The 21,807-nt window shown below is 36.1% G+C and overlaps 1 protein-coding gene across 1 annotated transcript; it reads left to right on the forward strand.

Annotated features, from left to right (window-relative positions):
- Positions 1 to 30: 30 nt before the first annotated feature.
- Positions 31 to 21,406, forward strand: Mcm2 (DNA replication licensing factor Mcm2). Its single transcript, XM_071590041.1, has 14 exons — positions 31 to 91; positions 1,658 to 1,857; positions 3,150 to 3,319; positions 3,443 to 3,525; positions 6,381 to 6,555; positions 6,675 to 6,894; positions 8,835 to 9,027; positions 9,455 to 9,890; positions 13,834 to 14,084; positions 15,786 to 15,950; positions 18,662 to 19,036; positions 20,334 to 20,516; positions 20,708 to 20,863; positions 21,200 to 21,406. The coding sequence occupies exons 1-14, from the start codon at positions 86 to 88 to the stop codon at positions 21,323 to 21,325; spliced, it is 2,739 nt and encodes a 912-aa protein (XP_071446142.1). The 5' UTR covers positions 31 to 85; the 3' UTR covers positions 21,326 to 21,406.
- Positions 21,407 to 21,807: the final 401 nt, after the last annotated feature.

The following is a 21,807-nucleotide window of genomic DNA, read 5'->3' on the forward strand; positions in this document are numbered from 1 at the left end:
TTCAAGCGCAACAAACGATACGGAAGTAGATTTTCCCGCGGTTTTTACTCCATCGCGGGTGTTAACTTGGGCAGAAGTTGTCGCAATGTCGGTATGTGAATATTTGATCGTATTTTGTTGCTCGTATTATTTCTAGAGTTTAACTCATTTCGAGATATGAGGTTAGCCTTAACTGCGCCAGTTTCAGTTTTGTGCAAACTAATTTATTTGTGTGGTTAGCGGTTCATTACAAACGGTTCGGTACAAATGTCAGCTCTCTCTACGATAAGCATGAAATACTTAAAAAGAATTTCAATACTACGTGTAGTCGACTCCTTTTTAATTTATGCAGCTAATAGAGGGTTTTTACTTCAAAAAAAATGTTAGTGATTTTCTATGCTTCAAATTTTTTTTGTGTTCACCATGTTAAAAATGTGACTCCTAAATTATGCGATGAGACTGGCATGGGGAGCGTAATTTACTCGGCATTCTTTATAAGATGAAAATGCGGAATGTCGTTACGTTACGTCGAGTGTTTTTTTCAATGAGTTGTGTGTTTTGGTGCTTGCCTATTAACGCAATTATAATTCCGTTTTAAATGCCACAGGTATTTATTTCACAGAACATATTTATATCGTATTAAGAAAACCCACTATCTCCCTTAAGTTGTCATTTATTCTTATGAGTTGCGTTGCTCGATTTAAGTAAGTTCAGAAGGGAATTTGATGTGACCCCCTCGCAAGAGTTTGGGTTTTTGAGTTCACCATAGTGGGCCAATAAGACTTCTTGGAGGATCCGCGGTGACCTATGACGAGCATTCGATCGGCATAGTTAACTTTTAGAGGGATTATTCCCTGGAGTATTTGCGCTGTAAGCGACTAGCTTCAGAGCCTGTGAAGATATTTGTTTTTGAGAGCTATATAAATGGCTACATAGACGGTGTTAATGACTTACTTGAGAGCTGTGTATACAATTAAATATTTGTTTGAAGAAATTTGTTGTCTCAGGCGTAACTTTGTGGAATTTGCATAACATATTGAAATGTAATGAAATAATTGACTTTGTAATTCCACACACTTTATTTAAAAACACGACCAGGTTTCGACGTTGAACGTCATCATCAGGCTGATGATGACGTTCAACGTCGAAACCTGGTCGTGTTTTTAAATAAAGTGTGTGGAATTACAAAGTCAATTATTTCATTACATTTCAATTTGTTTGAAGGACCGTTTTAATGTTTTTGTTTGTGATTTGTGTGCAACTCAAATACGCCGCTTATAGAAAAATGAAGCTCAGCAAAAATTAGCAATATTCACTGTTGCACTTGTTCGAGAATTTCCACCTGACTCCTAAACTAGCCAGTCTTTCAAATTGTCTTAGGAGATTCCGGGATTAACATTTGAATGTTCTCACAGCTATCAGTTATAAGACTGCCTCATGAAATTGCACTCGTATTTTTAATTATGTAACATTATATCAAGGCAAATTATTCATGAAAATAACAGGTGTGAGTTGGAGGGTTTTCTGAATTTCCATACATTTAATGCTAATTTCTCTTGCCAGAATTCCAATACTGCTTGAATAAAAATCTATGAAAAATTTAAAAATATATAAGAAATTTTTGTTTCATTCTATATTTAATGGATTTAATTGAATTTGGTCTTTTTAATATTACCAGCAGCAAAATGGAAATGCATCGTCCCCTGCAGCATCGGAGGGAAACGAAATATATGCTGCCACATCACCCCCACGAGAAGACCTGGAGCCGTTTGAGGATGAAAGTGAATTAATTGGTGGAGGAGGAGGTGATGAGGACAGAGCCTTGCAGGAGGAAGAGGAGGAGGATGGCGAGGAGCTGTTTGGTGACAACATGGAAGCGTACGTTTCGATTGAAATTGCTTGAATGTGTTGAAAGCACTTTTGCCTTGGACAATGCATATACATTATTGGATTCATGAATGTATGGCAATGGAAGTATTATATGTAGATAGGTGCTAATTCAATGAAAATATATTTATTGTACTCCAGAACGAGCACATCCTCACTCTGAAGGCAGTCGAAAAAAACGACTATGTGCAATTGTGCAGAAAACAAAATTAGAATGAAAGTGGAATGATAGGTATCAATAATGGGATTGATCAAATAAACTGAAAACAATTTAAATCTTCAGTTCATAAAAAGAAAGTTGCCATGTGTAGGAAGGTTGGAGAATGTATTAGGATTTACATTATGTGCTTTCTTTTGAAAAGTTCACTTGCTGATTGGGCTGCTATTAATGATAATGCATTTATTTGTCATGAGATTTGTTGCATATTCACTCATACACAAATATAGGACACGTCAGATGGGAACTTCATAATTTTAGAAAAAATATTATGTAGTGATTATGATAATCGTGGTTGGACCTGTACTGAGGAATATTACCCTTTGCATGCAAGATGACAATACATATATATGTGCAAGGTACTGGTAATAAACCCAAGTCTTTTGAGGATAGGTTTACATGGTGCATCACAAGGAGCATTGCTCATAATACATATAATCCTCTTTTGAATATTGAAGATTATGCCTGCATGTAATGCAAAGCTTATGGTGGGTATTGGAGTGTAGATTTTTTGATTAGGTGTGCCATTACATCGTTTTTGAGACTGATATGAATTGGTAGTTTCCTTTTAAAGAGGAGATTCTTTTGAAGCCAAAGCTTGATGCTATTAACTTGCACTATTAAGCTATCGCCTTCATCATAGAACCAAAATAGTCCCTCAGTGTATTTTGTGTGCACATCCACTATAAATCATAGTTGTCTTGAGCGGAATTACATGGTTGAATAACTTTTGGGGCTTCATCATGCTTAAACTTTCCTCTTTATTTGGGGGATTAAAGCAATGGAACAAGTCATCCCAAAAGCTACCAACATAATCCTTTGAATGTTGGTCGTGGTTTATAGACTCTCTGCAATGAGCTTTTGCTGTTTGCAGTATTTGCAGATATTTATCAGTCTCTATTTGGGATCATAAAACCTTCTAATTGAATTATATATTTTGATAACATCATTGAAGTTACATTCATGATAGATTGCTTGTGTTCAAGTGCTGATTCCTTATGCAATAATGTGATCTATTTCAATTCTCTTTTTTTTAAACTGACTTGTGCTACAACCCTATTTCCAGTGATTATGCTGCGAGGCCATCCCTGGATCGTTATGAAGCAAGTGTGGTAGATGATGAGGATTATGATGTAATATCTCAAACAGATCGTGCTGCCGCTGAAATGGCTATGAGGAGGCGTGACCGTGATGCGGGTTTACTCATGAGGAGGGGAGACCGTGAGTTAATATATGGTAAGTACTGTTTGCAGAAGGCAACATCAGGTCTTGTTTAAGTTTAGAGTAATGTTTACGTTGTTTGCCATGGCTGGAAATTTCTCTGTCTAATGTATGATCTCTGTTTAATTGAATGTTTAGAGGATAGTGATGATGAGGATGCACCCCGCAGAAAGCGTCGTTTGCAGGATAAGACTGCTGCTGGGGAAGAGGATGAAGCTGAAGTAAGTACTATATCAAGGGAACTCCATCATTCCGTTCTCTAATTTATTTTGTAGATTATTTTCTTTTGATAATATTGAAATGAAAGGTGCAAGAATTACAGTTGTTTCAGGAAAAAAATAAGAAATTGGATGGGAGTAAGAAATTATGAAATCCAAAATTAATTTTCTGCAGTTTATCAGAAGTAATCCATTTATCACATTAAATCTCTTAATGCGTGCTCTCAGTCAGCTCCATTAAGTCCAGTTCATAAACATTCACTTAAAACTATTCTTATCTTTATTTTTATCTTTGGATTAACTTAAATTGTTTTTAACTAGATAGATGTCATATCTCTTTTAATGGCCTTAAAAGAATTAATGAATGAAGTGTGCTAAATGCATTTGTAAGTTTGATATTGAAGTAATTGTGTTCCTGGAATAACCTTGTAATGTGATTTGTGAGTTGCTGAAGCAGGTAAGCCATTAAAGAATTATTTAGTTCATTCTTAACACCAGTTGTCTCTATCATAGAATTTAATGAGTTATTCATCTTACATTTTAAGTAATTTGATGTCAGTTTTCGGTGTTCCCATAATACACCCAACTAAATTGATGCGTGTTTAATCAGAACATGATGTATCGCAAACGTTAGCCCTCTATCAATAGGGAATTAGATGTTGCAACCCCTCACTAATCCTGATTATATGGGGCTTTTGATTGTTTGGATGAAGTGAAATTAGGGCTGTATGGGGTTTGTACATTTTGACCCTATCAAAATTTCTCCCTCCAATCTTGTAAATCCTTGATCGCTGATAACTTCCAATGACTTATTTCAAGTGTAAGATGATTCTATTTAAGTATGAAATAAACTTATTTGAATAAAAAATGTGATAGATTTTCTCCAAAGAGTGTTGATGGTAATTCACAAGTACCGTTGATCAAAGCAATGTAATGCATACTCCATATTGTATTATGCCATTTATATTATCTATTTTCTTTCCTGGGATAACTCATAATTGATCACATTTTTATTTGTACAGATTAGAGTTCAACTTAAGAAGAATACCACTAATATTATTTTGTAATTTTCAGTCGTAATGACCAAACGCTTGTTTTCTACTGTTCTTTGGTGTACATAACGGTACCATCTGCCATAAAATGTGTTCACGCATAATTTGTTGATTTTGCTAAAATATTTAAGATTATTGCAGCTAATATTTTTGATTTTGCTACACAAAATGGTGTTTGGCCCTTTATTTCTATCGAATTTCAATGAAACTTGTTCAGGTGGTAGTAGTTAATGGAGTTAATCAGCTGTTGTTCCATAATTATCGTCATCGGAGAATTTGTTTGCATCTTTTGTAATTGATCATTTTTACAGAAATTAATAATTTGAGATATTTGTGTCTCTAGTGTTGGCTTATGAAAAAGCACTTTAATTTCCTCCTTAAGAATTCCAGGAACTTTTGTCACTTAGTGAAAAGGGGTTATGGAACTAGTCCATTGTGATAACTCCGACAAATCATAAATTTGCTGAGTTCTCTTAAGGTCTAGAGAGGGCATTCATTATCTTCCTCTTTGTATAGAGTTCTAGGTTGTCAATGTTATCCCATGGCAAAACTTGAGCTTGTGGCTATGATTAGCATTAGCACACAGAAGTATATGTATAGTCATTTTCTTTATAGATTTTTAATCAAGATAACTTCTATGAAATTCGTAAAGCTTACCTATTTTATTTCTAAGCTCTTTGGTACAGTCCCATTTGATATGCTTTATAAATCCTTAATTACTATGAATCATACACACTCAGCAGTGCTTGCAATTTTGCTCTATATTGTTCAATGGCATTACTCTCGGTACTCGTGAATCACTTTCATATAATTTAATAGATGCGATAATAAATATTATATCTCCTCCTAAAATACCATAGACAACCAATGCTAGCAGTAAAGTTCTCCATGTACAAGTATTTGGCAAGCATTTAATGCTGTATCATGTATGCAAGTGCCACGAATTTCTGCTCCCTGTGATTGTTTGCATACATCCTCTGGATGTATGCAAACAATCGCAAGGCCTCATCCAATGGCCTCTTGACCATTTTTCATCTTCCAATGGCTTGATTCTCATGATGTCCATTTCCATGTTTTGGAAATTTAATGTAAGAACAGACATGGGTATAGATGGGTCTTAGTCTTATTCATTTTCAGATTAAATAGTGTGCCAAGTGATACCAAACTCCGCACAGAAACTTTCCAATTTCTCAAGAAGCATCTGCTTGTTTGATCTTTACGGATGCATGATTTGTTTTAATGTATTCCTTTTTTGGTGCTGTTGTCAAAAGTAACTTCAGTTTTCATGTTAGAAGAGCCCATAATCATTTAGTACCTTGGTACATTTATGGAGGATCACAAAATTCTATGGTAGGAATTAGTCACTTGTGCCATTAAATAAATACATCTGTCAACCATATACCATTTATTGTACTCAATTGAGTTTGGTTTAGCAGTAACTGAAGGAAAGACATAGACAAACAGCAACTTAAACCTTGAGTAAAGGTTGTTGAAGCCATCATAAATATTTTGAGCATGGAGAATATCATTCCAGTCAATAGTCGTGTTGGTGTAAGTTTGCAGAGATATAGGAAAAATCTGTTAACTTGACTATAGGAACTTTTTTTCTTGGGCATGAGTGTAATAATGAAACAGTCAAAATACAATACTGAAGTTACAGGGGTCAGCAACTTTTATGAGGATGTATCGCCTTCAGAAGCAATAGCAACATTTCGTGGTGTGTGTTTACTTATTTCCAATTCAAAAGTTTATTCGTGAGGGTAAATTAATGTGGAATGTGACAATGATTATCATTTCTCTCAACAGATGATTGAATCCATTGAAAATCTGGAGGACACCAAAGGTTATTCAACCAAAGAGTGGGTTTCAATGTTGGGACCAAGAACTGAAATTGCTAATCGTTTCAAAAGTTTTCTGCGGACTTTTGTCAACCCAAAAGGCCATTATATTTACAAGGATCGAATCAGGCGAATGTGTGAAAGTAAGTGAAATCTGAGATGTATTATTTTAACAATTAATTGAGTTTGAGCGTTAATATTTGTTTTACTTTTTTCAAACAATTATCTGGCAATTTTTAGCATTTCTGATTCAATTTTACAGGTAACCAGTCCAGCTTTGTGGTTGAATTTCCAATTCTTGCATGCAAAGAGCAGATTCTAGCATATTTTTTGCCAGAGGCACCCTTAGAAATGCTGGCTATATTTGATGAAGTTGCCAAAGAACTTGTCTTAAACATATATCCCCAGTATGAGCGAGTGTCATCCGAAATACATGTACGGATATCTGAACTACCGCTTATTGAAGAACTAAGGACATTCAGGTAAATCAATAATCTTATAAAAATTATTTCACCTTTGGGTGAGTGATATTGTTCAGTCAGGCCATAATATTTTCATGTCAGCAAAATAGTGGCCTCAAGTTGAATAATTCTCTCGGAATTTTACGATGTTCAAGGAACACAAATGAGGGGATCGAGATGGTGCGGTGGCTAACGTACTGGCTTCCCACCCTGAGGGTGCGGGTTCAAATCCCGGCGGTGTTGAATATTTTTCAGAGGTATCTCGATCCCTACTTGAGGTGCTTCATAGAGGGCACTTTTGGTGAGTACACCGTCCATCGGATGGGACGTTAAACTGCGGACCCCTTGGCGCCTTTCGTAAAGAGTAGGCTAATGCCGACGCCGGGTTTCTCTCCACCCTTCATCCTTTCCTGTCCATCCCCTATGGCACAAATGACCTTAGCTGTCGGTTGCCTCCCCTCAAAACTACTACTACTACTAGGAACACAAATGAAAGAAAGTTAACTCTACTCCTGTAATTAATATCAATTTTGCATAAGAGCAAATAATCTTCTTAACAGTAGTAATCTATTAGTGTTGACAGGTATTTATTCTGAAAAAGTTGAATCTGATGCATAGAAATATTTTCATGAATCTATTTACAATATAATTTAATTAAGATGTTCTATTTCAATGCAATGTTATTGTTATCATACATGCCCATCTCTTTTTAACCTAATGACAAGGAAAGCCCAATGTTTGTCTAGTAGTTATGCTGTCTATTTCCATTCAGTGATGTTTGTATTTGTTTAGTGTTTTAATTTTCTATTACTTATTATTTGGATTCAGTGAAGAACTATATTCACAAAAATATAGAGCCATTATTGGGTATTTGTGAGTACCAGGAATATCAGGTCCCTAGTTACGGTGCATAATCTTTACGAATGAAATGATGAATGAAAGCTCCTCAAGGTTTAAATAAAATAAAGCCCAAGACAAAGTTTTAATGCAAAAATTCCTTGTATCATAAAATAATGTGGTATTGCTCCTTGGAACTATCTTGGTCATTTTCATTGAGCATGCCATAGATATATTTTTTTAAAGCCATATTCACATGTTATTTTAATTTGGTTATTTTTTTGGTCCTTTCCAATGATCCAATCAGCCATGATCTTTGTAAATGTAATAATAATACATTTATTTGTCCGAAGATTTGTTGCATATTCATACATACACAAATTCCAGGTATTCATTTACAGAATAGAACATATTATTTTTTAAAAGGTTGAACAGCTTTTTCTTGAAAACGGGTAGTTTTGTTTCATATTTGATTTCATGGGGAAGTTTATTGAATAACCTTAAGCCCATTGCTTTGGGTCCATGAGCAGTATTGTGTGTTCTGACAAATGGCTGGTGCTGGTCATTGCAGGTCCTTGCTGGACTTCTTTATATTGGGTTTTAGGAAGTTATGAAGACACCATTCATTGAAAATCTGAGCTACTTTAGCTGCTCTTTCTGTCAAACTGTCTACTGAGGAGGCTGACACTATGATATTTGTATCTTCAGCATACAGTAATGGGTCTATTCCCTTAATGAACTTAAGCTTATCTGGGAGATCATTGATATAAATTAAAAATAAAATAGGACCAAGTACAGAACCCTGGGGAACACCCAGTGTTACTTCTCTACGGGGGAAACAAATTTGAAGCCATTTCTTGAGAGCTCAACATACTGATGCCTTTCATTTAGATAAGATTCAATCGATTTGTAGGGTGTGCCTCTTATACCATATACCACTTATATAATATGGTCACTGTTCAGTTTTCAATCAACACGGATATTCCTCCCAAAGAATGAAGTGGAAATCCAAGAAAATGGATAGCTTTTTTTGCGTTCAAGCGTGCATTTCTAATTTATATCTGCTATTATCACATGGTAATTTATTTTTAAGTTAATTATGTGTCAATTCTTACTCTCCCCAGGAAAATTCACCTTAATCAGTTGGTGAGAACAGTGGGAGTTGTAACTGCCAGTACGGGAATTCTTCCCCAGCTCTCCATTGTCAAGTATGATTGTAACAAATGTGGTTATGTTCTTGGGCCATTTTCCCAAAGCCAAAGTAATGAAGTTAAGCCAGGATCTTGTCCAGAATGTCAGAGTACTGGTCCATTCATGGTAATTATTTTGTCCTACTTAAGTGAATGTTTGATATTGTAACAGCAAAACTAGGTCATGGGAATTTTTGGAAATGTGTATTAAGTTATTTTTGGAAGAGAATGTTGAAATAAATATTTGAGTAAATACCATCCATGCAACATGTGCTGTTATTATTTTTTTAATCTTGCTTAATGTGGCGAGTGAAAACATGTTCATCAGTTAAGTGAAATGTTTAAGGATTTAAATTGCATGGCAGACATGGATGTTTAATCATCTTGGAATTAATTGTATGTGGACATTACTTCTGGATTCCCTGAGTTTATCCTAAGAGTTTAATTATTTCTATGCATTAACTTACATTGTTATTGTAATATTTTGAGGTATTTTTAGTTCTTTTGATTGAACAATCTTCATGTACATTATTTTCGATTGGCAAAACTTTCAGGTCAATATGGAGCAAACATTGTATCGTAACTACCAGAAGATAACCCTCCAGGAGTGTCCTGGTCGCGTTCCAGCGGGTCGCATCCCAAGGTCTAAGGAATGTGTTCTCTTGGGTGACCTCTGTGACCGGTGCAAACCAGGGGATGAGGTGGACGTGACTGGCATTTACACTCACTCATATGATGGCTCCCTCAACACCGAGCATGGCTTCCCAGTATTCTCCACTGTCATTCTCGCGAATCACGTCGAAGCTCGCGATGCACGTGCTGCAGCCCAGGCCCTGACCGATGAAGATGTCGCTGCGGTCACGCGTTTGGCAAAGGATCGTAATGTTGGCGAAAGGATTGCTGCCAGCATTGCCCCATCGATTTATGGCCATGCATACATCAAGAAAGCCCTATCATTGTCATTATTTGGTGGAGAACCCAAGAATCCAGGTTTGTTTTTGTTTTCACTCTTTTGGGTGCCATTCAGGGATATGTAATCCTTAAGGAGATGGGTCATTTATGATTGCCCTTCTTTTAACCTAAGATAATGATAGGAGTATTTACAGGGTGCAGTGCCTAAAGCCAGACAAATTTCAATTTGAATTTCCCACCATATCCTATGTCACTGCAGGTCGTGATTGGTGGACTTGAAAGTTAGAGGCATCTAGTAAACAGTTATAACCTCAAAATGGCCGAGATGTTAGGTATGCGTTCAGAGTGCAATCGAAGAGCCGCTATTATCGAAAGTGTTCACCCAGTGATATAGTTAGATTCTTCTCGTTACCAGATCAACTGTTTACTATTATTGTGGCTAAGTATTATGCTTTGGAGAAGTCTGGTGAAGGTTTTGCTAACCTAGTGAGGAAACCTCATTTGTGGAAATGGATGCTTGTCCAGATTTAAGTGCTGCACCCTATATTCTCCTTAAGATGTAATCATGTGTCTGGTATAAGTGTCATATATTTTCACCTGGCAGTACTTGAACAATAAAATTGAGTAAATTGAGTTTTCATTCTAACAATTCATTTAGAGTTGCTGCTTGATTTAGAAGCCAAAGATCTTTCATACAAATCAACATATTTTGCTTGAGTTATCAATAATGTACAAAAACAGCAGAAAAAAATATAGAACATATCTACAGTAAAGTAGTAGTAGTATTTAGGGGAGGTCATTTGCACCATAGGGGATGGACAGGAAAGGATTAAGGGTGGAGAGAAACCTGGCGTCAGCATTAGCCTACTCTTTATGAAAGGCGCCAAGGGGTCCGCAGCTCAATGTCCCATGCGACAGACGGCATACTCACTCAAAGTGCCCTCCACAAAGCACCTCAAGTTGGGATCGAGATAACTCTGAAAAATATTCTACACCGCCAGGATATGAACCCGGGCTCTCTGGGTGGGAAGCCAGTACATTAGCCCCCGCACCATCGCTATCCCCTCTCTACAGTAAAGCCTTGTCATTTGAAAATTTAAGGGACCAAAAAAAAATGGAATGAGGTTACTTGAGGAAAAATTTATTACAGTTCTGTATTTTGTAAAGTACTGTAGTGGGCCAAGTGGATCATTTTGCTTCTTCAATTGCTGCAAGATACTCTTCCATTATCATTATCACTGGAGGAGACCCTTCAATTGCTCCTTTGATGCTTAGTTTCATTTTCTCTAAGTCCAAAGAGTGGCCAGTTCTTACCAAACATGTTCTGAGAGGGCAGAGAGACTGAGCTACTTATTCCCTTTGGCTCCGTAATTTTACCATAATCGGCATTGGATTGACCTTCCTGTCAGCCCAATGCATGATTTCCCCAGGGGCACCTTATCTGGTACATTCTCTCATGAAATGTGTGAGGAACTCTATCTTAGGGTTAAAGGAGACAGTTGTTTGTTTTTCTGTTGCAGGTGAATCATGACAATGTTGTGCTATTGCTACGTTTTGAATGGTTTACACTGCATATGACAAGTTCAACTAAGCATCAGGTTCTTCATCGTCTTGCTTAAAAAATCTCAATCTGGAATTGCCACTGCCTGATGTCAGGGTTTTCAGCAATCTAGTCTTGCATGGTGTTGGAAAGAAGCTTGCAGATAGGGCTGTCCAAGTGCATTTTCTTCCTATAGACAGAGTCCCCTGTAGCTGGCTAAGATGTCCATGAAAGGAAGTTGGCCATTCTTAGATATCTGTGGTGAATCTTGTGCGAAGTTGGATGTTATGAATTCATATAGATCTCTCAACCAGCCAGGGGTGCGAGGGGAAAAATTTCCCTGCGGAGTGGATGAGTGCTTTGTGTACAAACTCCTCCGTTTAAATGTAATAAGGAACACACGGTATTCGTCCACTGAATTTTATTAAGGTACAACTAGTTCTAGTGCTTCAGCATCTTCATCAGGTACAAGTTTAGCATGAGTAGGTATAGGTATAGTATGTACTCATTGTTGAGGGAAAGGGACGGTGGCGAAGGGGAAGGGTGAATTTGAAATTTTAGTGGTTTGGAATGGAGGGGAAAGATTTTCCTGGTAAGGAAACGATGGGAGGTACATAGCATGAAGTTACGTGTTTTCCATGAAAGAAAGGGAGGCTTATAGGTTTGTAGAGAGTTGTTCAAACAATATATTGTTGATTAAATATCCCTTTTAAAAATTTCTTCATATGTACCACAAATACTCATGTTAAAATTGTGCCGCATGATGACACTGAAGTGTTGAGACTAGTCGTATCTTGATAAAAATCCAGTGAACGAGGACAATATGTTCCTCATTTTTATGAAGGTGAACTTCCTCATAATTTAGCCTGAAATCATCAAATTCCTTCATGTAGATATTCGGGATGTATGATATTGGTGAGAGCAGAGATCCCAATACTTCTCATCTCAATGAAAAGGCAAAAAAAAGAATTGAAATTAGGTACAATGGCTGTTTATGATGAAATACATTTTCCTTCATTCTTAGTTATGTTCCATGAAATTTGGCAGTTGCAAATTATATCATGATTGCAATGGCTTGTTGGAAGAATAAGATTCTCATGGAATGAGCATCAATATTTGTACCAAAAATGAATGTTTAACTTTAACATTTAAACAGACAATAATAATTAGTTCATTCAAGACAAGCCACTTCATGGCTTTTGGTGGTTTAGTCAGTTATGTTCTTTGGTGACAACTTCAGTGTTTACATGTATTTCACCAAACGTGACATCTGAAGTCTCGCCTGGGATATAGATTTTTCTTGAATAAATATATTTTGTGACATGGCTTTGTTAGTCTTTGTGGTATAATGCAAATCAATAGGCAACTACTGGAATTCAAATTACTTACATTATGTATATTGCTTTCTGAAATATCTATGTTGTATCCCTCTGTAGCTCTTCTGGCAAGGGGACTCATGTTTTAACTTTCATTGACAAACATCAAAGAAGAGTAGTCATTGAGGTTTGGACAAATGTTATTGTGCTCCCGTAAATTTAGAAGAGAGCACAAGGGGAATCCTAATAAAAATATTGTTAACATATTCTGTTGGTATACTTGAAGCTTTCTGATTGGTATTTCAAAAGGGCTTCCAGTGGAGAGTGAGCACTTGACAATATGAACAGTATTCATTGTTTACTCCTGTTCCTTGAATTATTATAACTTTCATCTCTGACAACCATGGGAGGCCATAATTTCTGCCCCCAATATCCATGCTTTGCCTAAGTCCCAAATTTCAGCAGCATAGTACCATTGATTCCTCTTTCACCTGCGTAATTGATTGAATAAACAAAGCATTTTGGAAGAGAATAAATTCTTCGCACCCTCTCTCCGTAATCTCACTTCTTGAGGGATTAGCATTAAAGACCTGAAGTATAAATAAATTCATAATAGGTCTAGCAATTCATGGTTAAGGTGTTGCTCCCATTGGAATCACAACCGATATTTTTTTGCACTGTCTATTGGCTTATCAAAAGAAGTGCATTTTGGGGGTGGTGAATTATTTTGTGAGAAATTAATAACAGAAACATAGTTTTACACAAAACTCAGCAATGCACAAACTTTTTTTCAAGGATGTGCTATTTCATGAGGAAAATTTGTAAATAAATGGAATCTTGGAAGTCACAGCATCAGAACATGTCTCCTAATTCCATTATTTATGTATTTTGCTTTTTATTATAAAGTCAAAGTCCATAATTTTTTATTGGAACTGCTCTTAGCTTAAACTTGCCCATTTCATATTTTGAATTTAGTAGGATGAAAATAAAAAGGTTTTAGTGTAGCTAACTATTAAGGTGGTGATTGCTATTTCGAATTATTTCAATTACTGAGACATAATCTGTCATTTATTAAATCATTCTAATATAATTAATTTTAGAAATTGTATTTTTTTTAGACCTGGCAACGTGAATTTTGAAATTTAAACTTTATTAAATTTTGCAGGAATGAAGCATAAAGTCCGAGGTGATATAAATGTGCTCATTTGTGGAGATCCTGGTACTGCAAAATCTCAGTTTTTAAAATACGTGGAAGGAGTTGCACCAAGGGCAATTTTTGCGACTGGCCAAGGTGCTTCAGCTGTTGGTTTGACTGCGCATGTCCACCGTAATGTTGCCTCTCGAGAATGGACCCTGGAAGCTGGAGCTCTTGTGTTGGCTGACAGAGGTGTCTGCCTGATTGATGAGTTTGACAAGGTGCAGTATCATTATTATTCCATTGTCATCTCTCCGAAATTTTGTTTTATCCATCCATGTATGCCATTAGCAAGATACATGATTTTGGCAACTTACTATTTCACAACAATTTTCAATTAATACTAATAACAGTATAAAACATGTTGTTACACCATTGTCACATGAATTAAAACTAAACTTGAGTAACCACAGTTTACATGGTAAAAAAATAATTAATGCAACTAGTTTAGTCCATTAAAGCAATTGGAGATGGGTATAAATGACCTTTTCAAAGAAACTGCGGGAGATGCCGCAACAGTAACTTTTAACGGAGTCATCCGCTAATGTGCATTTCAATGCAACAATTTCAGAGTGTAAAAATCATTCGCCTTGACTGGGATTCGATCCCAGATCCCTCAATATCCGGTCGAGTGCTTTAGCCACTTAAGCTACCGAGGCATCCTCTTAAACTCTGAAATTTTTGGGGCTTTTAAAGGAACTAGATGTTGTGACGAAATACCGTACATTCAATGTCACAGGCATTCGTAGTCGTGCGCGAAGCACCACAGTCCACGAGGTTAAAGCCAACTTTAAACACTTATGGTGGCTAAAGCACTCCACTGGATATTGAGGGATCTGGGTTCGAATCGCAGTCAAGGCGAATGATTTTTACACTCTGAAATTGTTGCAAATAAATGACCTTGTTTGACAGAACATCATAAAATATCTCTTAAGCTTACTCAGATATAACAAGGTTCATTAGCTTTTATATTAAGAATATCCTAGAAAACCTTTTAATGCAAGGATAGGGAAGAGTGTGATCCATAGTAAAATGTGTTATTAATAAACATGAGTGCAATGGCTGTGACTTCATTTGCATTGGGCAAACAAAGAATAATTTGTAAGTGATAGCAAAAGAACATATTGACTGCCTTATTTGCACAAGCAGCCAGAATAATCCCATTTTATTCATCATTTAATTGGCCATGTTCAATGGAGTAAATGGTCTTTCATGCCTGCGTATGGGGGAAAACTTGCTCATCTTAGTGTAGATTAGAGTGACTGGAGAATGTCATGCATGGAAAGAAGCACCAAAATTTGACAAATGATTTCCTTTTCTCATCTCCATTTCTCCTCTCCTGAATTGCCTCTCCTGAATTGCCTCTCCTTCAGCTCCTACCACACCAACTCCTCCCCTCATCCTCCCTCCCATCCACCCTCCCATCCACCCCTACCATTATATAGTTGCTCAAAACTTTTTTTGTCTGATGCGGGGTAACTTGCAGACCCCATCAAGTTTATTTTTAATTTCGTAATGTCCCATATCTAAGAGGTTGCTGGAATAAATTTTAGTTTGTTGTATAATTTTAATTACTTTCTTAGCGAAATAAAATGATTAATCGTTCAAAAATTTGCTGCATTTGCCTTCATTTGTGAATTTATTGACTGGAACAGTTAATGGAAAATTTATTCGCACATGCTTACTTGCAACCAATCTCTTGAGAGGCTAATTATTGCCTTAAAATATGTGGAAATTAGGAGTTTCAAAGCATTCAGTTATTTTCTGAATTATCATTTTCACCTCTGTTATTTGCTGCTGATTGTTCAGGTTTATTTGTAGCTGCTATGCATGTATTATTGAATGTTTTGATGGAATTCATATTTGATGCTAAAAATTCTTTCAGCCAATATTTTTTATTACATTAAATGTTTCTTTGACAGATGAATGACCAAGATAGAACATCTATTCATGAAGCCATGGAACAGCAATCAATATCGATATCCAAGGCTGGAATTGTCACTTCCCTCCAAGCAAGGTGTTCTGTTATTGCTGCTGCTAATCCAATAGGAGGCAGATATGATGCATCGATGACCTTCTCTGAAAATGTAATTATTTCTCTACATTATGACTAAACTTAATATTGGGGAACTTCAGGGAAGTCTTCATGGGTTATTTTAACTGCTATTAATGCTTCTTATAGTCGTGTATTTAGAAAACAAATACAGTGGAACTTCGCTTAATACGCTCCTCGAGTAGCAAGTAATTTGCATAAGGAGTGATGAGGAGAGGGAGACTTCCCAGATTGGCTCGGAAGATAAGTCCTTAAGAAGAAAGTCATAGGAGAATTATTTATATACATGTATAAAAATAACGGAAATTAAAATAAAATCATTGAAAATCGGGAACAAGGTGTGAGCGTGGCTAATCTAGTATGCACATCAATTGGTTGGCATCAATGATTGGCCTTTTCTTCAAGAGCACGGACAAGACTAAGGAGATAAATGCTTCAAATAGAGTAACAAGAGTATCTAAACAATGTTAACGTATTCTCAACCATGTTGAAAGGTTGCTTCTCATATGCATAAATTTAAAGCAATAACATTGCTACACCAGTAACAAGAATATAATTTTTGAGAAGGAACAAGTGACTATGGCTGACCTCATTAATAAGATGTCAGGGTCATCTACTGCAGAGCGAGTATTTAAGGAGAGTCGTGCATAGTTCGAGAAGTTAATGAGAAGAACAGATGACATCTGCGGCATTGTAAGGCATGGTGAAGCAGCAAGCTCTGAGTCAAAGGCAGCAGAGAGCTTCATCAGTGACTCCAAGAATCTTGTAGATTTCACCTGCTGCAATAAGTTTATTACTATAATAATAGTGGCAAGACAGGTCTCTTCTGGAAAAATATTCTGAAGCAAACCTATATGGCAGCAGAGGAGAATGCATTGTCCGGCCATAAGCCATTGAAAGACCATCTCACCCTGTTATTTTGTGGCAATTTAAAAATTAAACCCATGCTTGTTTACCATTCAGAAACTCTACGAGCATTCAATAAGTGCTAAGTCCAGAAGAGCAGACTAAATTTGATGAGGATGTCCAACAACAAGGCTTGGGTGATACATGACCATTTTACTGACTGGATCAATGAAGTGTTTGGTCCTTCTGAGAAAAAGTATTTGCTTGAGATGAATCTGGCCACTCCATATCTTGCTTGTTATGGGCAATGCTCCTGCTCATCCACCTGGCCTGCAATATGACTTCCTTGAGGTATTTAAATTCATCAAGATCCAGTTTCTTCCTCCCAATACCACTCCATTACTCCAGCCTATGGACCTGCAGGTTATTTCTAACTTTGAGCTCTACAGTAAAGCACTTGTCGAGCATTGCTATGAGTTGACTGAAAGAACCAATCTCAATCTGAGAGAGTTTTGGAAAAATCATTTCAACATCATTGACTGCCTTAAGATGATCGCAAAGGCGTGGGAAGGGATTACCAAGAGAACTCTAACTTCTGCTTGGAAGAAGCTTTGGCCAGAGAGCATTGACGAAATTGACTTTAAGGTATTTGAGATGGCAGGTATAGGGACTGTAGTCAATGAGATTTTGTCTTTTACTAAGTTCCTGGAACTGGAGGTGGATAACAGTAATATTGACGAACTTGTAGAGGAGCACAGCCTGGATCTAACTACTGATGAGCTTAAGGAGTTGCATACTATTTCAGAGGAAGAAGTTGTTAAGGAGAGTTTGCCTGAGGAGGAGGAGGCAAACAGCAAAGCAACAATCATCTAGCGCAAAAGAGAAATGCTGAAAACATGGGAAACTGTTGCATCGTACATTAAGAGGCATCACCCTAATATGGCAGTAGTATGGTAGTTGGAGCGGAGTGGGAAATTCATTTGCATTTCTTTTGGAACGCACCTTGTATGATGATAACGCTGTGTTGCATTTTCACGACATTTTGAAGTCTGCAAGACCCAATGTATCTTAACAGTTTACTAGTAAAAAAGAATTAGGTATGTATCATAAATAATGGACTAATTAATTTATTTTTTTTCCACAAATCTAATTCCTTTTCCAATTTGGTTCATTTCACAATAGATAGATGGATAGAGGTCTTTATTTGGGCGAAATTGTGACCTAATGGTCCCTTCTTCCATTTAACCCATTGTCGTATGCAAATAGAGGAAGAGATAAAGACTCTAATTCTTGTTGCATTGTATATTGAGAAGCATCACCTTAATAAGACTGGCTATGCCTGCTAAAAATTAACTTAATGATAATACTATGTTGCATGTTCAAAAATATTGGAAGAGTTTGTAAAAACAAATGTCTCTCGATGGGTTTCTTGTAAAAATGAATTATGAATGTATTATAAATAGTAAATTGATGAAATTTAACCTCCATGATTATATTATTTTATGTGTAATTACCAACTAATAATAATTGAAAGTTTGAAGTCCATTGAGGTAATTTTTCATACCATTATGTCCATATACCTCAGAAGATGTCAAAATTTAATAATACAATTAACTCATTCTCAGAACTTTCTTTTCATTTCTTGTCCTCTTAAGTTAAACCTGCCTGAGAAACCCAGTTCACCAGCTTTCCATTCTACCCAAATGACTTGGGTTCAAATCTCACTTCTAAATGAACAACGTGTTAATATACATGTTGTTTAAGTTGTTGAGTTTGTTGCAACATAACCATATCTGTTGGAAAACCTTAAAAACCCATACAAATAGATCTAATCTATGGCATCTTGTTGAATTCTTGTTTTTGTCTCATTGCGCTCATCTTGGTGTAATTTCATTGCAGGTGAATTTGTCAGATCCAATTCTCTCTCGATTTGACATACTTTGTGTTGTTAGAGATGAGGTGGATCCAATGAGGGACCAGAGGTTGGCGCGTTTTGTGGTGAGATCTCACATTAAGCACCACCCTACTAAAAGCTCGGCGAATCCGACCTCCGCACCAACAACACCTGCTCCTCACAGAGATGGAGATGGTGAGACTTTGGAGGATGAAGCTCTGGCTGAAGATGCTGAAGTTCCTGTCAAACTGGAGGCCATTCCTCAAGAGCTTCTTAAAAAGTACCTGATTTACGCTCGTGAAAATGTGCACCCCAAGCTACAGAACATGGATCAAGACAAGGTTGCCCGAATGTACAGTGATCTACGACAAGAATCTTTGGTAATATTTGTTTTCATGTACAACTAGAATTGTAATATGTATAGTTTACTAAAATAAATGTCTCCACTCATTCAGAGAAATTTGGCAAAACTCTGGGAATTATGTGACTTGAGGGGAAAACTGGAGACATGGACATAAGGTGGTAATTTCCCTTCTGTGTTCAACACACTTTTAAGGATTTAAAGAGGGTGAACGCATCTTGCTTTGTATTTGCCCTCCCCTCCCCCATGGATATGTATTTGACACGGTGCTTGATTCCTTCTTTTCACATATTTGAGATTTCATTCATCACCTATCTATCCACCTACCTTACTGGCCAGATTATCCCTTTGTATCATTTACTGTCACTTGTGTGTCATATAAAATCACCAAATCACCCTAAATGCACGAGTTAGATAGGTATTGCCTCTATGTCATACAACAAAAATTTTGAAACTACACTAGTGGTGCTGGTTGGTTTTGTCCCGAGAACATTCTACTTTCATGAAGGGATAAAATGGGATTTTCCTGTCATATACATTTTTTTATTTCCATAAGAATCTGTGGAACTATATTATGCATGAATTGTTGATAATAGCCCTGAAACATATAAATAATAATGATGATTCGTCATTTAAAAGTTTTGCATAGTATGTGTTCTAATAAGATTTCAATTTACTCTGTCTGCTGGTGCAAATTTTTTAAGGTGATGAGGTGTAGGCACTTGCGTAGGATGGAAAAGCCAAGGGAAAAAAAGAGGACTCCGTGAAAAAGAGAATGGAAGATTAATTAAACAGGCAATAACCACACCCTGAAGCACTGACACCATGACCTAAAAATGGCACTACTTTACTCTTTTAAGTTTTAATGTTGATTTAGGTGATAAATAAACCCTACCATTGCAACCATTTATGGTGTTATCTTGTCTGTTAAATCTAAATTTGACTAGATGTTCTTTGAACCTGGTGATAAGTGGGTGTTTAATATGTTGGGCATGTTTACCTTATAATTTATCATGTAATATCATGATTGACCAAGAGGTCTCTCTTTGTATGTGGAAACTGAACTAAAATTTTGGTAATCAGAAACTTAAGTCACTGCAGGAACGTTTCATTCCATATAAGTCATGACTTCTTGGGGCTTTCTTTGAATACTTGATAAATATCATAGTGCTAAGTCATTGAACAGTCCAGTAAATCCTAACCTGACATTGTGAAAATATAATGCCTCACCTTAGTATGATTTGGTCTCTTAATTTAGAATAAAAATTTTTTGCCATATTTTTTTTTAATTAATTGGATTTCCTTTAAATTTTCAGATCACAGGAAGTTTGCCCATCACAGTCCGTCATATTGAGAGCATGATAAGAATGGCTGAAGCAAATGCTCGCATGCACCTTAGGGATTATGTGCAGGAAGATGATGTCAACATGGCCATACGAATGGTATTGGAGAGCTTTGTGGAAACACAGAAATACAGTGTCATGAGATCAATGAGAAACGTATGTAATTTTATTTATTTCTCTATTTTTCTCTAAAATGTTTTTAAAATGGAAACTCCATACTGCAATTACAATGCCTTATATGGTGGTTATCAATTTACCCACCTATTATTCATATTTCTAAGAAATTCGTTGGTCATATATTCCTGAGGAATAAAATTCAAGTCTCGTACATCATTTTGCAATTGCAGGCATTCCAGAAATATTTGTCATTTAAGAAAGATCACAGTGAGCTTCTATATTATATACTTCGTCAACTTACTCTGGATCAGATATCCTATTTAAGATGCTTCCAAGGCACAAATGCTACAGTAATTGAAGTTGGCGAAAAAGATCTGATTGATCGGGTAAGTAAAAGTTTCAAATCTATTGTTGTTGACCTGTTATTTTTGGGGCAAAATTGAGACTATGGTTGAGGAGAATTATGAAAAATCACAGTAATTTTTCATTCATTGAACAGTCTCTGACCAGCAAACCCATTGTCACTATTTTTCACGAGTTAATTTCATAATTTATGAAAATTATGAAAATTCAATTTATAATCCACTATTAAATAGCATGCATATTATAATAGTGGATTTATAGCTAACAGCTTGAAGCAGCTAGAGCTAATAGTCTAGAAGCTTTGATATCATATTTATTGCCATAATCTTGTATAATATATTTATTTTTTTGTCTTCTAGGCTCGTTTGATTAATATCTATGATGTCAAGCAGTTTTACGAGAGTAGAATCTTTAAGATGAACAATTTTTCATATGATGCCAAGAGAAAAGTTATTTTACAAGCAGTTCCAGAGGCTGCTGCATAATGCAGTACACCACAGAAGACTTGTATTCCATATGTATTGTGTAATAAGTTTTGTATTTTCTTACTTTCCTGTATTTTTATATTAAGTGATAATTATAAAGATGACTTTTAGTAATACTCCGTGGTTTTATTATGGCTTTTAGTAATACTCCGTGGTTTTATTATATATTTTATTATTAATCAAAATCCAACTATTAGAATAGAATTGTAGATATTGGTCATTATTCTGAAAATGGTGATGGAAACATGGCGATGGTGACCAGTAAACACTATTAGGAAAAATTTGTTGTGTCAGGCGTAAATTTGTGGAATTTGCATAACATTTCAACTATTAGGAAACATTGAGTGTATTTTTCAATATGAAACTAAATAGGTTTAGTGTAAACATCAATGAAACATGGTTTCAGATAGATTGTGACCAAGTCTATTCAGCCTGAGATACAGTGGACATTTTGAGAAATCATTTCCCTGACACTTTATGTT

This window comes from Hetaerina americana, unplaced genomic scaffold, assembly GCF_022747635.1.
Source record: "Hetaerina americana unplaced genomic scaffold, ioHetAmer1.1.p SCAF_4, whole genome shotgun sequence".
Classification (NCBI taxonomy): Eukaryota; Metazoa; Arthropoda; class Insecta; order Odonata; family Calopterygidae; genus Hetaerina; species Hetaerina americana.

What these genes read in the sequence shown, in the direction of transcription:
- Mcm2 (XM_071590041.1), top strand. An exon ending in TTTGGTGACAACATGGAAGC is followed by an intron (nt 1,858 to 3,149) that starts GTACGTTTCGAT and finishes CCCTATTTCCAG; the next exon opens with TGATTATGCTGCGAGGCCAT. An exon ending in TGATTGATGAGTTTGACAAG is followed by an intron (nt 14,085 to 15,785) that starts GTGCAGTATCAT and finishes TTTCTTTGACAG; the next exon opens with ATGAATGACCAAGATAGAAC.